General features: G+C 37.7%; 2 protein-coding genes and 1 non-coding gene across 5 annotated transcripts; 1 reads left to right on the forward strand and 2 right to left on the reverse strand.

Annotated features, from left to right (window-relative positions):
* On the reverse strand, positions 1 to 1929 carry LOC140769980 (zinc transporter 8-like). Its single transcript, XM_073110912.1, has 3 exons — positions 1242 to 1929; positions 902 to 1051; positions 1 to 676 (listed from the first exon to the last, which is right to left on the reverse strand). The coding sequence occupies exons 1-3, from the start codon at positions 1863 to 1865 to the stop codon at positions 371 to 373; spliced, it is 1080 nt and encodes a 359-aa protein (XP_072967013.1). The 5' UTR covers positions 1866 to 1929; the 3' UTR covers positions 1 to 370.
* Positions 1930 to 2085: 156 nt separating this feature from the next.
* Positions 2086 to 15287, reverse strand: LOC140769981 (protein DOUBLE-STRAND BREAK FORMATION). Of its 3 annotated transcripts, XR_012105973.1 has the most exons (7): positions 15193 to 15287; positions 14874 to 15081; positions 13380 to 13523; positions 12604 to 12733; positions 11907 to 12331; positions 11775 to 11829; positions 2086 to 3557 (listed from the first exon to the last, which is right to left on the reverse strand). XR_012105973.1 is itself a non-coding variant. In XM_073110913.1 (6 exons), the coding sequence occupies exons 1-5, from the start codon at positions 15249 to 15251 to the stop codon at positions 12144 to 12146; spliced, it is 729 nt and encodes a 242-aa protein (XP_072967014.1). In that variant the 5' UTR covers positions 15252 to 15287; the 3' UTR covers positions 10903 to 11829; positions 12119 to 12143. The 3 variants fall into 3 exon arrangements, 1 of the variants encoding a protein (XP_072967014.1); XR_012105974.1 differs by lacking the exon at positions 2086 to 3557 and having other exon boundaries at positions 10903 to 11829; positions 12090 to 12331; XM_073110913.1 differs by lacking the exon at positions 2086 to 3557 and having other exon boundaries at positions 10903 to 11829; positions 12119 to 12331.
* On the forward strand, positions 9836 to 9906 carry TRNAG-GCC (transfer RNA glycine (anticodon GCC)). The gene has a single exon. It is a non-coding gene; the product is annotated as a tRNA-Gly (tRNA).
* Positions 15288 to 15523: the final 236 nt, after the last annotated feature.

The following is a 15523-nucleotide window of genomic DNA, read 5'->3' on the forward strand; positions in this document are numbered from 1 at the left end:
TCCACAAATACAGTAAGCACTATAATCTTTCAAAATTTCAAACCCAGTTACAACTTATTATACAATAAAAATTTAAAACAGTACATGATGTTTAAAGCCCATTGGGCCTAGTGGAAGCCCATTAAAGCAGAGGTTAAATGGTAAATACCATTATGATATGGTGTTGATTGTAATAAGAGCAAAGCAGGATCTTCACTTTAAGACCATGTTAAGACAATAATGAAATTGGTAATGGGCCTTGCTGAAGCCCATTAGGCCTAAAAGAAGGCCCATTTAATACGAGTTGAAAGGATAGACAAAAAGATTGCTACATTTTTCTTATTTCGCCAGACTCTTGTCACCGCATTGTGTGAATCAATCTAAAACCCATTCAAGCCCATTTAGCAAGGAGAGACATTAATCCAGCTCCTATTAGTAATGAAACATTTATCATAAGCTGCAACTTTCCCTTGCTTTGCACCTTCGGGTTCATGAAATCTTCTGCAAGGAGGTCGACGAGAGCCATGTAGATTAGAATCCCAGAAGCAACGGAGTTCAGAAGCCCTTCGACGATTAGCGCCGTCGGACTATTTTCGTTGTAAACACTTGATATCCCGATGCCCACCGCAATTCCAACGGGTGTCGTAAGCGAGAAAAACAATATCATCGTAACAACTGATCTGACCTTAAATTTTGCCTGCAAAAGTGATACAGAACGATAGTTGAATGAGACTTAAGTTTATAGTTTAGTTAAATTATGCTCTACAAATATCTCACTCCTTGCAAAAGAAGTATCAAATACTATCTCTCTCTCTCTCTCTCTCTTTCCCTTTTCTTGAGAATAACACCGAAACTTATCGACTTGGTACCGATCGAGACTAAGCACCTAAAATTTAATAAAGCGTAGGGGGGGAATATATACCTGTACGATGCATCCTCCGAGGCCCATGCCTTCGAAGAACTGGTGGAAGCTCAAGGCGGCTACGAGGGGCCTAATAGTGGAGGGGCTCTCAGATGCTCCCAATGATATCCCAATGATTACCGAGTGAACAATTATGCCCAATTCCAGTACCTAAATAATTCACCAACCGACTGCAGTGAGATGCTGAAGTAATAATTAATTTAAGATAGATGCACTTTTTACGGATGGTAAGATATGCTATCCTAATGACCAGTAGATATTAAACAAAAATAAAGGATTGAAATTTCAAACTTCTACGCGTTGCTATCACCTTCTCCGTACTACTTGTAATGAGATATACCTGAGAGATGACTCGCTGCCGGATGAGGGGCTCCGGGCCGCTGGCGGCGGCGGCGAGTACGCTGGCACCATGCGCATGGCCGTGCGTGGCATGCGTGTGCACATGGCCATCGTCACCATTCTCCCTGTCCCCCTTCTCCATGTCGTCTGTCTTCACCACCGTGCCCACGGCCGCCGCCGACTTCTTGGACTGCAACCGGGTGAAGTAGCCGGTCGCGACCGTGTCGACCATGAGGGTGCCCAGGGCCCCAATCATCGCGGCGAAGCCGGCGAACGGGAAGTCCTGCCACGGTTTGTCGCTCAGGCACGGCGACGTGAGATCGTCGAAAGCATCGGGGAGTATGTGGATGAAGCCGGTGGCGAGGATCACGCCGGCTGCGAAGGCCTTGATGACGAAGAAGACGTCCCTCTCGGGGCTCAAGGCGGGGATCTTCTTGCCGAGATTCGGGATGCTGCAGCCGATGGCGCCGCAGATGAGGATGGAGAAGAAGGCGGCGATCTTTAACGGCCTGGCTTTGGCTTTGTCACGGCCGGCCTCGTCGGCGGCGCAATCGCAGTCTCCGCGGGCGAGGAGGGGGACAAGGGAGAGGGCGAGGAGTAGGAAGGCAAGGTCGGTCGTCTTCATCTATATCTATTAGAGGGAGAGAGAGAGAGAGAGAGAGAGAGAGCGAGAGAAAGAGAAATGAGTGTAGAGGAGGATATATGGAGGAATTATATAGAAGTTTTTCTGGGAAACGAAAAGTACGATGCTGTGCAGGGATTCCAGTCAAACGTAATTAGCTTATTTAAAAACGAGGTATTAAGTAATGCTGAGAAATGGGCGAGATAATTGTCTTTCCTTAATTGATCGAGAGTTGTTGACAAGTTGTCAATATAATGTCGACACTCTTCCAGTTGGAAGATAGTGAGAAGTAGCGCGTTTAACTACGGTAGTATACGAACCATAACCATTTTCACACGATTGGGAGATAATTAAAGGAGGAGGAGGATAGAGACTAATGGAATTACGGAAAATAAGGAAACAAACTAAGGATTGACACGCGGCAGGAAATTCTATGATCTTTGACATTGCTTCTTGTTATGGCGCACAACCAAATGATATGAAAAGATATATATATATATACATATATATTTTATTCACCTTTTCTAATCGCTTAAGAAATCTTTTCCCTCCTCCAAGATTTTTTTGTTTTTTGTTTTGGTTTCGTCCTCCTCTCTTAATTGTCTCTCATGGCTTCGCACTGGTCCTCGTAGTTGATAGTCAAACTATAAAAAAAAAACCTTATTAATTATAAAAAAATAATTTAAGTATAACTTTATGGACATCTCTTAAATTTATGATTTAGTATGTTATTTTCTCAAACTTTAGCGGAATTAATATCTCTACTGTTAATTTATTGTGTTACTTGTTATTGGTGAATTGGATCGGGCTTATCTTTCTTATCTTCTCTTATTGTATTATATCAATTATTAATAAGGTGTCCGGCTAATCATGCAAAAAAATAAAAATAAAATAAGGATCATGAAGGGTATGCATACTATAAAGGGGTATAAATGCAGAGGTACCCAGTGAAAGAATATCTCTGTCAGGGAGAGCTTTCCTTTGGATAACAGTGAAGGCAGAGGAATGCATTTAATCAATTGGGATGTGGTCGCTTGACCTCGTAGTGCTGGAAGCCACAAGGGGTTACGAGGCTAAAGGTGGTGAAAACTGCTTTGCTTGGCAGGCATGTCTTCCAAACGCTTAATGGGGGTGCGACGACGGAACTGGGGGTTGTCACTGGTACGTGCCCTGGTGTTGGCAACCGAAGGTCATGAACCATAGACTGTTAAATGAGAATCTGATGATGGAGGAGGTTCTCAGTGGGGGTCTTTGGAATGACGAGAGACTTATCAGTATGGGAGGCGAGGAGCTTGAGCTTGCTTTTAACGTCTCGACTCTCCCCGGTGGGTGATGACACCCTATCAGATGTGTGGATTTGGTGGCCGCGCCCAAAGGGGGAGGAGCCAAGGGCAAACTCCGTTTATTCTTTCATGGCACCGCTTGAGGACTCTTGGGGGTGGGTGGAAGGAGCTTTGGAATATTCCGGTGACGACGAGGGGTTAATTCAATCCTACTGCTCTAGAAAAGGCTCGCTACCACCGAGGCTTTGCTGCTCGCGGAGGAGTACTTCACACCGGTGGGGAAACATCAACAGAAGAAGACAGGGGTGGTTGAAACTGAACACTGACAGAGCCCTTCAGGGTTTTGGGGGTACCAAGGTGCATGGCGTAGGGGTGGTCATCCTCGATGAATGGGCACAATAACTCTGTCACACTAATTACGCGTAATACGAAAATTAGCAATAAAATTAAACACTTGAGAGTATATACGGTATGAAATAGAATACATGGTATTAAACTATAATTTTTATTTTTATTTTTTTACTAGTGAACACAGATGTGGACGAAGGATATCATTCTAGCTGATTCTTTTGACCAGTTAGAACACGCATGATAAGGACGTAGGAAACGAATGGCTTGTAGAGCAAAGCTAGTAGTTACTTGATGCGAATTGGTTGTCAAGAATCACCAATAATTAGTCCAAGAATACTATTCATTAAGTACACAGTTGAATACTTCTAAAAGATCATAACTAAAATGCTTGCATAAGAGTACGAACTATTGCGTTCTTACAAGAAATAGAGGTGGAATAACCCCTCCAACTTAAGTTAGGATCATTGAATTATTGGATATGCTCCAAAATTCAAGATTGGAGAAGCAAACTCTTTCTCGCTTTCAATTGAGTAAATGAATATTTGGCTTATTCCCCGAAAGTCATATGCACGACTTAGAGGGAAAGTCTTTCATATCTTTCGAGATCCACTGTGCAATAAAATATATAAAGCCAAAATAAGTCTCTATACACGTAAACATTCCACATAATAGGTTAAGATAAATATCTGGAATAAAGTAGATACAGTTGTTCAATATTATGCGTAGTAGTTTATTTAATTTCTAATCTATTGGATCTCACCAGTCACCACTTTTAGTGGCAGATATGACTTATATTATATCAGAGCTTAATATTTAATTAGTTCTTTCTATTAGATACCACTTTCTTCTGATACGACCCATGCATGTTTGCTTCCCTCCTCAGGTACGGATGCAACTGGGACAGGGAGTGCCAAGAACAAGAATTCTTATAAAATGTTTGTGGGTCCAAGAACTACCATAGCTTCGTCATCCACCTACTTCTTAAGGGGGATAATGTACGCCTCCACTCACAGGGATACCATTAAGAGAGAGAGAGAGACAGAGTTATATCTCGAGTTATATTTTGACAACCCTTTGACTGGAATTCTGTGGGAGTTTCCTATGTGCCAATTTTTGTCCCGGCCTTAGTAAGGTAGGGGAGGGACCGAGAGGATGATCAGTTTCAGCGAAGGAACTTTGAGCAAATTCTTCGGTTAAATTTAAGATTTTATGTCTTTTGAGAAATCCATTGATGTGATAGCAAGGATTATATAAACAGGCAGGCAGGCTCTACTGCTCCTTTATATTAAAAAACTAAAAAGAATCCCAGCTGCAACTCGAGCTGGGCAATGAAGTATGTCAGCATTTTGATAGCTTCCAATCCTTGTCATCATACAAGCATATTAGCTGCAGGCATCGACCAACTTCATCCTCCACTTAACTTCTTCACCTGCTGGCTAGTGAGGGATGAGTGATTATGACATCCTGAATATCCTCAGTTAAAGTTTCTAAGGTTTGGTTAATGTCGGGCTGTGTGTGCTCGGATCAGTGGAGATCGTTGTCGAGCTAATGGAAGTCGGACCCTTTTATGCCTGTATTGCGGTTGGAGCTGGGTGTTACAAAAATGAGCTAATTATTCGAACAGAAATATAATCTGTTTTAAGAATGGTATAGATAGTTTCGTTATTTAGCGAACTTGTTTATGTTTGAAAATACTAAGATCACTAATAAAGGAGAATAAGTTTAAATGAGGCTAAATGACAACAAGGGAATGACGAACGTGGCTAAAAGACTCCACGGAGAGAGAGAGAGAGAGAGAGAGAGAGTTTTGGAATCTCGTAATGGCAGAGTGGTAGGGGCCAAAATATTCGGCATTTGTGGACTCCAACAAAAGAAGACCAATGTAGAGGGATAGCAACGTAGAAGAAGAGTGCAGACAAAAAGCTATGAAGTGAGGGACCAAAATCGAGTGCGCTGAGTTACTTCCAGCAGACTTGTGGATGAAACAAGATTTATATATATATATATATATATATATATATATAGAGAGAGAGAGAGAGAGAGAGAGAGAGAGAGAGAGAGAGAGAGAAGGCACAAGGCCTGGAATGAAAATAATCAAGCCACTCGAGCTCAGTTTGATTTACACTTTGGAAGAAAGCTCAGGTGAATTTAAATGAGTCAAAGCTTGATTAATCTAATCATAATACCAAAGCTACCTTTCCCAAAGCTCATGAGCTTGTTTTACTTTTCTAAACTTTTAATATTGTGGTATGGTGAATCATACATCTTCTTATCTATCCGTTGTTTACGTCTGATATTATTATTATTATTATTATCTATCAGCTGTTTACATATGGCATTAAGAGTCAAACATAAAAAGATGTGTTAAAGACATTATATATATTGTTGATATTAGAGTTAGTTTTACCGGTATGATAGGCGACACAATAACATGTTATCTATTGTTAATCTATCACCTAATGACTTAATTTTTTTAAGGTAAAATGATTATCTACTCAATCGATTTAATAAAAATTAAATAAAGCTGGATTAAACACCACCTCAGTGATTTATCTCACTATTGTTATCCTAAGCTCGAAATTAATTCAAACCATGCTTGATAGGTAGGCTCCTATCAAAGTTCGGGTCGAGTACACACGGAGTGCACACTGGAATAACAGTATGAAACGTAAGGTCAAGACTGAAGGCCCCAGCGGAGTCAAAAAACGAAGGAATCTTCTTTGGCAAAAGTAGGCCAAATGACGCCCGCCCCCCTTCTATGACTTTCTCTCAACTGCTGACAGCGAAGCTTGACTTAATGAATGCCACTGATATTTAATAATAAGAGGAGTCAACCAGGAGAACTTGACCCAAGTGGTGATCAGGAGTAGTTCTAGTGTGTCATAGTGTGTCATTCTTTCAAAGAACTCGGCCCGATTGGGGAAATGCTTAGATACAGTCTTCTTTTTTTAAGGAATTCCTGTAGTTATAGGCTACTAACTGTTCACCTTGTTTAATTGCAAGGATATAATTGTGTAGGTATGTATACAGTAGCCAAAAGTATCTTAGCGGCCTTTAAACTATGACTCCATATCACATAAGTCTTCTGAATAAATAAAAACATATAATTTCATCCTTCGGATTGATCGAAATGTTATAATCTCTCTCTCTAAATTGTTAGATTTTGTTTATATAAGTTTAAAGACTCTCTAAGACTGATTCAGAAACCTCTAATATAATTTAATAACTATATATTTTTTTTAAAAAAATTAAAATTAACTAATCGAGTTTGAAGTTTAACCTAAACCAAACAAGTTTTTATATATTATTATATTTTTAATAATATAGTAAGTGAATTATCTTCTTTTATTCTTTCGGAACGTAATCTGATAGTATATCAGGGATGAAATATACTTTTAACATATTTAAAAGATTCATCGAACCACAACGAGAATGAGCTAAGCCTTCGTCATATGTAACAGTTGTATTCACCTCGTTTATTTTTTTCACAATGAAATCTCTTCTTCTCCTTTATAAGATAGATTGACAGGTACGAGGAAACTTAATTAAATAAGGAGATTGAAGTTATCCGTAATAGCACCTTTTACTATGCTAATTGTACTACCTTTGTAAGGATTTTAATATTTTATTAGAAATATATGATTACAAACTTACCTCTAATTTCTTTCGATTTATTTAATAGTTAAAATTAACGGAGAGCAACGATTGTTTGGAAGTTCTCTCCATGTAGCAGTCCAAAACTTAATCCTAAGAAAAAATGATTGAAAGATCACCCACCCGAAATACAAATTGGAAAATAAAAAACCAAACAACACCCTAATTCTGTAGGCATGCATCCGACAAAGAGAATAGATGCTGCAACGGCAATGAGGTGTGGCGGTAGAGAGCAGCATTGAGGTGCAGCAGTAGAGAGCAGCAAAAGGGGAGGCAGTAAAGAGCGACAAAAGGGGAGACAGCGAGTTTAGATCTGGTGGAGAGACGACGTCTAAGTACAAATCTAGCAAGGGAAGAGAGTAGTAGAAGGAGGATGGCGGATGGAATGAGGGTCGACGGAGAAGAGCAACAATAAGCCGAGCTCAATGAGGAAAGTGGTAATGGGTGAGACGCAGCGTTCGGGTTCGAATAGGACGACGTCGAAGCATAGATCCAACGAGAGAGGGAAGTAGAAAGAGGATGACAGATGCAGTGAGGGGCGACAAAGTGGAGTGATATTGACGAGGATTTATGGGATAGGGGCATAGTGAGGAAAATCAACTACATCGAGCAGTGTAGAGTTAAACGGTAGCGGCATAGAGGTGAGACAGGAAGGGAGAGTATTGACGGATGACATCGAAGGAGAGGAGGAATGATAGCTTTGAGTAGCGGTAAAGCAGGCTTCTTACAATATAAAAGAGAAAAAAAGAAAAAGAAGGAAGAAGTAGTGCTCCCCTATTAATCAACTACGAAAATTAATCAACTACGAAAAGCTACAAAAATTAATCATCACAAGTTCTATTCATCGTAGAGCTAGGGCTGCCGTAGAGCTATATCATAGTAGAGCTACATCACAACTACGGTAGCCCTAGCTCTACGGTAGCCCTACCTATTAATCAACTACGAAAATTAATTCATCACAAGTTCTATTCATCGTTATTGCCTTTCATTAGAAATTGATGATTTTATAAAAGTCACTGAGACATGACGTTTAATCTCAAAAGTTACTAAAATCTATTAATCAACTATGAAAAGTAATTTATCGCAAGTTTTAATAAGAATATTTTAGTGTAATGCTATTGTATGCTTTTATTTAATTTGAGACTAAGCCCTAAAGTCAATCAATTAGTCTTATTTCTTAGTCTTAATTTTTTTAAAAATAAACTTAATTAGATATGAAAATTATAAAAAAATATATTTAATTACTAAACTAGTTTAAGAGTTCCTAAATAAATTCAAAAAGTATCCCTAAACTCAAAGCAAACAATGACCCGTTTTTGTAAGTAGCTTATTATATATATATATATATGTTTCCCTACATTAGGTTATTTGATTGGGTCACAGTGAAACTTCGACGTCCGCCTTTAGATGTTGCATAAGATGGTGACACGTGTACAATCTCACTAAAGGGTTTGTTGAACTTCATCTCGGAAATGACTTCGTCATGTCGACACTAGTGGAAAAAATGGCATAGCTTTCTAATTAATGTTCTCTCGCATTAAAGGAAGGAAAAAAAAAGAGTTCTAATTAATGCTCTTTTGCATTGAAGGATGCAGAATAAGAAGGTTGGGTATGGAAGTGATCCCTAACTACTTGTTTAGCCTATTGATTACGCATGATCTATTGGAAAAAAAAATCCAGATTTGCATAGACTCCGAGGTATAAGAAATTAGAATAAGAGTTAATTAATTCTGCACCTCCTAAATTATATCCGATTTTCATAAGAATCTCTAAATTTTTTTAAAGTTACAATAATTTCCTTAAATTTTAGAGCAAAGTAAAACAGCTAACAAAACTCATCAATTTAGCCAGCAAAATAAAATAAAATTATAAACTATTAAATACCCTCAACTAACCTATAATTTCTTTTACGTTTATTTAACGCCCTATTTTCCTACTCCATATCCTCTCTCTCTCTCTCTCATTTTCAAATTCCATTCAAGTGCGCCAAGGACGCCGCAGGCCCGTCGACTCCAACAGACGACGAGCTTGAGTAGCTCTAGGGCAAGGCCGGTGTCGAATGCTAAAAAAGGGCACTAGCAGTGATAAAATTTGCCTAAAGGATCGCGAGTTGTATCTACACGGGTCATATAAGGCTGCCTACTTCATGGTAGAGTCAACGTGATGACACAAGCGTAGAAGGCAACGCTATGAGTACAGTGCCACTGTCGTGGCATCCAATCATTGCTCCATCGCACGTCGTCATCTCCTACTCATGCACCATTTTCATCATGAGCGATAGCATTGTTGAGAAGGGAGAAAATATAACCTCGGTAATGTTGTCCTTATCGTCTTTTGACCCAACACTGTTGTTGAACTAGATCACCATAATAAAGCATCATCCTGTGGCACCCAATCGCTGCTTCACCGTGCCCCATCACCTCTACTCATGCATCATCGTCATTGTGATAGTAGCGTCATCGGGAAAAAGGAATGTGTAGAACGAGAAAAGATAAATGGAGGAGAGTATAGTTGTCCATTATTATTAGACCAAAATAAAATTTTCTTTCTCACGAATGAAAGCATCTAGATCATTTTACAATTAACGTACTCTGATGTGATTACTCCGTATGCTAACCCATCCAATTTTAACTTAACATATATGGGTGCTTGTAGAAATGGAAAAACTTTAATTAGTAAATCACAGCACCAGTGGTCTAGTGGTAGAATAGTACCCTGCCACGGTACAGACCCGGGTTCGATTCCCGGCTGGTGCACGGATTAATTTTTTTGGTATTAACGAGTAGCGTGAAGCGAACGATTATTATTTTAGTATTAAGTAACGAGTGAAGCAAATTTCTGGTGCTCCTCTTCGTAACTTTCTAGATCAAAAATACTGCTTTTATCTAAAATTTCTCAAAGAACAAATAATAAAGATAACTATAGATGTAAAATAATCATAGTACTTTTGAATAAGTCTTTTAGATTATGTAAAATTTAAAAAAAAAAGTATATTCTATAGTCAAATGAAAGATATTTTAGATATTTTATTTTTAAAGTAATAAAATAGTCTTTATCCTGTTAATGCTGTAAGAAAAATATTAACCTCACATTGAATACTTTGATTAGGTAAATTTTCAGACCTACCTTTCTAGGGGGAATGAGATTCTGCACAGCCTGCTTCTAACCCTTCTTTTCTTCTCCAGCCATCTTTGATTCCTGCTCCCTCTTTTCTTTGTATAAATATTAGGGCGTTTGCCTAAATTTTTTCCCCCGTCTATTGAAAAATCTAATCGGGCTAATCTCGCTGATTCTCCACAAAAAAAAAAAAACAAAAACAAAAACAAAAAACAAAACAATAGTAGTATCACAACTGAATATCCAATAACAGAACATTTTGATTACAAACATATTCTAATATAGTCACTTCATAATTCAACAATTTGAATAATTATATTATAATCACATATAAAATGGTAAATATTCTAATATATTAATAAAGAGGGCAAATTGATCGTTTGTGTTTTTTTGAATAATTTGGTAGGATATTCCAATTTTTTTTCCAACTAAAACTAGGATAAAAATATTCGGGCAAGTATCACTTATTCAATTTTCCTATTCCAAAGTTATTTGCATGGTTTTCTTTTAGAATAAATGAAGTTTATTCTGAATAATCCCTCTTATTCCACTCTACCAAATATCCCCTAAGATGAAAATAATTTACTGAGTATAAAAATAACAATGTGAGTTAAAATAAAATGAGCTAGAGAGGTGGAGAGGTGAGATGGAGAAGTTGAGAGCTGAAAATTAAAGGTATGAACTTGGATCTAAAAAAAACGGGATGAACATCTTTCTAAGTCAGCAAAAGGAAGAAGATGAACTAGAGGGCAAAATTCTCTAATTCATGAGGGTAATTTGATTTATGTACTAATAACTTAATATACACATGCTAACAGTTGGGGTTAGTCATAGGATACTAAAAGTTTAAAGAGTGATTTGTATGTATTTATTACAAGGGAGGATAAAATAATACAGAGATACAATTCAGGGAGCAAAGTGTAATTACGCATTAGAGTAATTTATGCAAGCATCCAACATTGCCGACCTAGTCCTTGGAGAGAAATGCGCTTTTAGTCCTTAAGTGCTGGGAATGGCACAATAGGATATACGTTGCACTCCCAATTGGCAATTACTAGGATATTAACGATGACAGTCTATAGATAGTCATCGAAAGAGATGCTCAAACTTGGAAAGTTATGCCTTAAATAAAAGCAAGTTTGAGTTATAGTGTGGTCAGTAGGATTGAAGAAAGCCGAAGTTTATCAAGAACTACACATTGTTCTTAAGGCCAAAAGAAAAACACAAAAACACGCCTAAATTATATCTGACAGAAATATCCTACCTAGGCTGAAGTATTCAGATGAGGCATAATATTAGTGGATGAATAATGGATACCTATAGTCTACAGAGACTTCAATTTTGTCACGAACTAGATGACATGGCAGTATCTTATTAGACTGGGCGAGGGAAAGGAAGAAACCACCAAGAACAGAGATGCTGAAGCATCATCCAATTTAGTTAGTAAAGAAGACATGGCATTATCTTATAAACAACTCAATGCAGATTTATAGGTGTTGCACCTAACCTGAACTTGAAGCATTGAAGTGTAGAGCTGCATCAGTTCGAAGCATATGGCACCTCTGGTCATCAGAAAAAGCTCAATCAGATGAATGTTTAACAACAAAATAATAAGGTTTAGCCAGCAAGGAATTACAACCTTCATGCGGCATAAAAGTAGAAAGAATTACAACCTAGGAAAGTTTAGCCAGCAAGGAAGATCAACTTTTATATTCAAACTACAAAAAAAGCTGGATCATCAATCACAGATTAGCAGGAGCCAATTGGTGTCGATATGACGAAAAAAAAAAGAGAAGGAAAAAATTATAAGTTCAGGAATGACCAATATGAAAAGTCACATCAAATGCGTACAAGTTGAGATACTGAAATCAAGGATCTAAGTGTATGGACCACCAACATCCCGATTCAAGCCTCGGCTATGATATAGTTTTTGAATGTTCCTCTTCTTAATTCCATATCTGAACATTGAACTTGCAACATATTTTCTGGTCACTGAGGACAAACTGCAATTTTGATATACTCGTGTGGCTTTTCTTTGCAGATATTCAGCAGACTCTGTCTGAACTGGTTAGTCCCAAAAGTAATAGCATTAGAAATTAAATTTTACAAGCTAATGTTTTTGATTAAAACACTAAATAGTAGTTTGGTTGTACCACATAATGTAGATGAATATCATCTAGTTTGTTAACGTCTAAGTAGCAACTTAAATAGTGTAAGCTACCTCAAAGTTGGATGAAAAGAAAGTAAAAAGTAAATCTCCAAAATAATGTCATGTTCAAGACTAAGTTTCACAGCTAGAAAGTACGAAAATGCTATACCAATACAATGATACTTACCAGAATGTGACGCAATTAGTCTTGTTGCCATGTCTCGAGGGCCTTTAATTTTGTTAATAGTATGATCAGCAGCAGTTCCTGGATCTAGATTTATATTGGACTGGATGCATAAAATTGCATTTTCAAATCCCTGAAGTAAAGAAAAGGACAAAGTGTGAGCTAGTGATACAAGGAACTGATTCTTGACCTTGATACAGAAGGGAAACCTCTAAATTAAAGACAAGCAGTAGCATGATTTGATGAGTGAAGAGGTTGAACAGACTATATATACAAGCAAAAAATGCAAAGATAGTACAAAGTGAATCTAGCAACTTGACGCACTAGAAATTGATGGCAGATTGCATTCATCTTTTTATGGAAGATAAAAAGATGCAAAAGTTTCCCAATTTATGGTCCCTTGCTAACAGTAAAATAAATTATGCTGAGGATGAAGAAAGTTAGATAATGCAGAGAAAAGAATTAATGTAGAAATAACTAAAACAAGAAAAACAGTAGTTGTGAATTCTAATCATTGGCAATTTTTAGTTTTATGTTCTCTGTTCTCAAAAGTTGCTGAGTTCCAGATAGAAAATGTGCTTAGCTGGACCTACCTTTTACAGTTGGATGTTTTCTAAAGTTAAACTTTGTGCCAGTAAGATGTTAGAAATTAGAAAATATGGCCAACCCTAGTTTTCATCTAATGGCCAAAATTTTATTGTGATTCATGGAATTAAAAAGTGTGGTTCTGATTTGACAGTGATCAAAACTGAGAAAAGAGGGATACAGATCAGATGTACCTTGGCAGCAATAGTATAAAATCCATTATCAAGTGAGTCCTTCGCAAAAGTTATCCATTCCTCGTATGCAACTTCCAAATCATGATCTTTCAGATATTTACTCTCTCTCAGAACCAAGGCTTCATACTTCAGAACCAAACAACTCTAGAAGAACAAATATGCAAGTCTTAAAACAATCAGCCATAGTATATTAGGCAATTATATTAAGTAATTTCTTATACCAAGTAACAAGAAATTAACTAAACACACATCAGATGAGTCAAGATGTCCTTATTCACTTCTCCTCTTAATTACCTAAAGAAGATGGCATTTCTTTGAGTTCTTAATTAGTTAATTCACCATTATCCATAGTATACAACTGGGATCCCTTCTTATTTCTTATAAATTCGTAAATCCTTTTTGGCAATCTTTCATTCGAAGGATCGAAGGAAGTCGATAAGTGAAGATCTCGAATACCTGGTCCAACATATTCTCCCCATTTAGAAGCCAAAATGCTTCTGAGATTAACCAACAGTTTGCAAAATGAAGCTATGCTGATTAATGCTTAATGGATTTACCTTGAAGAAAAAAAAAGGGGCATCCTCTACTTAGATAATGCAAAGCAGAAATTATTGAATACAAAAATATGCACAGTTTAAAGTTTCCCTAGTTACAAAACAAAAGTTGAAACATATGGACATAATTCATGGCACATACATGAATATTCTTCGAAAACAGTTCCACATGATCATGAACCCACCGACAGCAAGACTTCAGATGTTCTTCAATCTATCCTCAATTTACAAGCACATAACTTAGCAATCCAAGCTTCATCAATCCAAACCAACATGAAAAATATCTTAGAAATGTGAAAATGCATCTAATGCATTTAAACAGTGCTATTGTGCACATTTCTTAATACAACTAGTTGGATGAGATGACTCGATCTGATGCACATATATTTTTCATTCATGAATCTCTTTTAAAGCCCTTCTGCAACAAATATTTTATTTCACAAAATCCATATCTCATCATAAAACTGTCAAAAATCTACCGATTGAAGCAAGAAAGAGGCATTTCTTAATTTTGTACTAACATCGCAAACCTAAACTTTTCTACTGGCCCATTCCAATCAAGATACATTTTCTTCAGGAAATGGGAACCAGAAGTTAGGATTAACTGTCACTTCCACATCACTAACAAAGCAAGTGCTTTAACAGACAACATCAAGTCGCATATACTGCCGTTGCAACAATCTACTTCACACATTTCTTAAGACAAGAATCTATTTAGAAGGCCCACCGTCCAGATGAATTGCTTATCAAAACTACGTCAATTACAACATAAACCTAAGCAAATAAGCACTTCTTTACGTTAAACTGCTCTTGCCCTAGTCGACTAGCACGACTAGATTAGTAGAGTCCAGTCAAAACTTCGAAAACAATCTACTATGATGCAAACCTAGATCGCTCGGCAAAAAGAAAGGCAAGGACAGAAGTTGAGATCAAATTTCACCTCCACATCTCCAACTAGAGCAAATGCTCTGACGAAGAATTCAACTATATAAAGCTTGTGATCGGTCGCCTTCCCCGAGATCTCTCCCAAGGCAGCCATGGCTTGGGATCGAAGCAGATCTCGCAACGCCGATCTGGTCTCGAGAAGGGACGGTACATCTTTGGTGACCAAGACCGCCTCCAAGATTTGAAGAGTTGCGGTGTTAAATCTGGTGGGAGAATAAGGGATTGAGATTCGCGGTAGCGAGATCGGAAGATATCGATAGGGTGAGAGTAGAAAAATTTAAGGGAAGAAGAGGGAATTGGGGGGTTTTCGTTACCTTCGGTTTTGGACCTGGGAAGCGAAGAGGGCGACTCTCTCTGCCATGGCTTCCGCCATTTAAATTTGAGATGACAAGAGACGAGGCGGGATAAGAGCCTGACTTACTTGGCCTTATATAGAGTTGGAAATCTGATCAATTGGGAGCCCGCTCTTCTTTTATTTTTTAAATCGCTTGGCAATAGATATTTTCTGATTTATTTTATTTTTAATTTAAATTCTTCGTCTTGATCCTGCTAGTGTGAATCAGGCCATCCTCTCCTGCCTTCCAAATCCGGACTAATCTCTAACTAGCTAAGGTCCAGTGTGAGAAGTCATTTGACATTCAAATT

The sequence above is a fragment of the Typha angustifolia genome, chromosome 11 (assembly GCF_048772165.1).
Source record: "Typha angustifolia cultivar Huaian chromosome 11, ASM4877216v1, whole genome shotgun sequence".
Lineage (NCBI taxonomy): Eukaryota > Viridiplantae > Streptophyta > Magnoliopsida > Poales > Typhaceae > Typha > Typha angustifolia.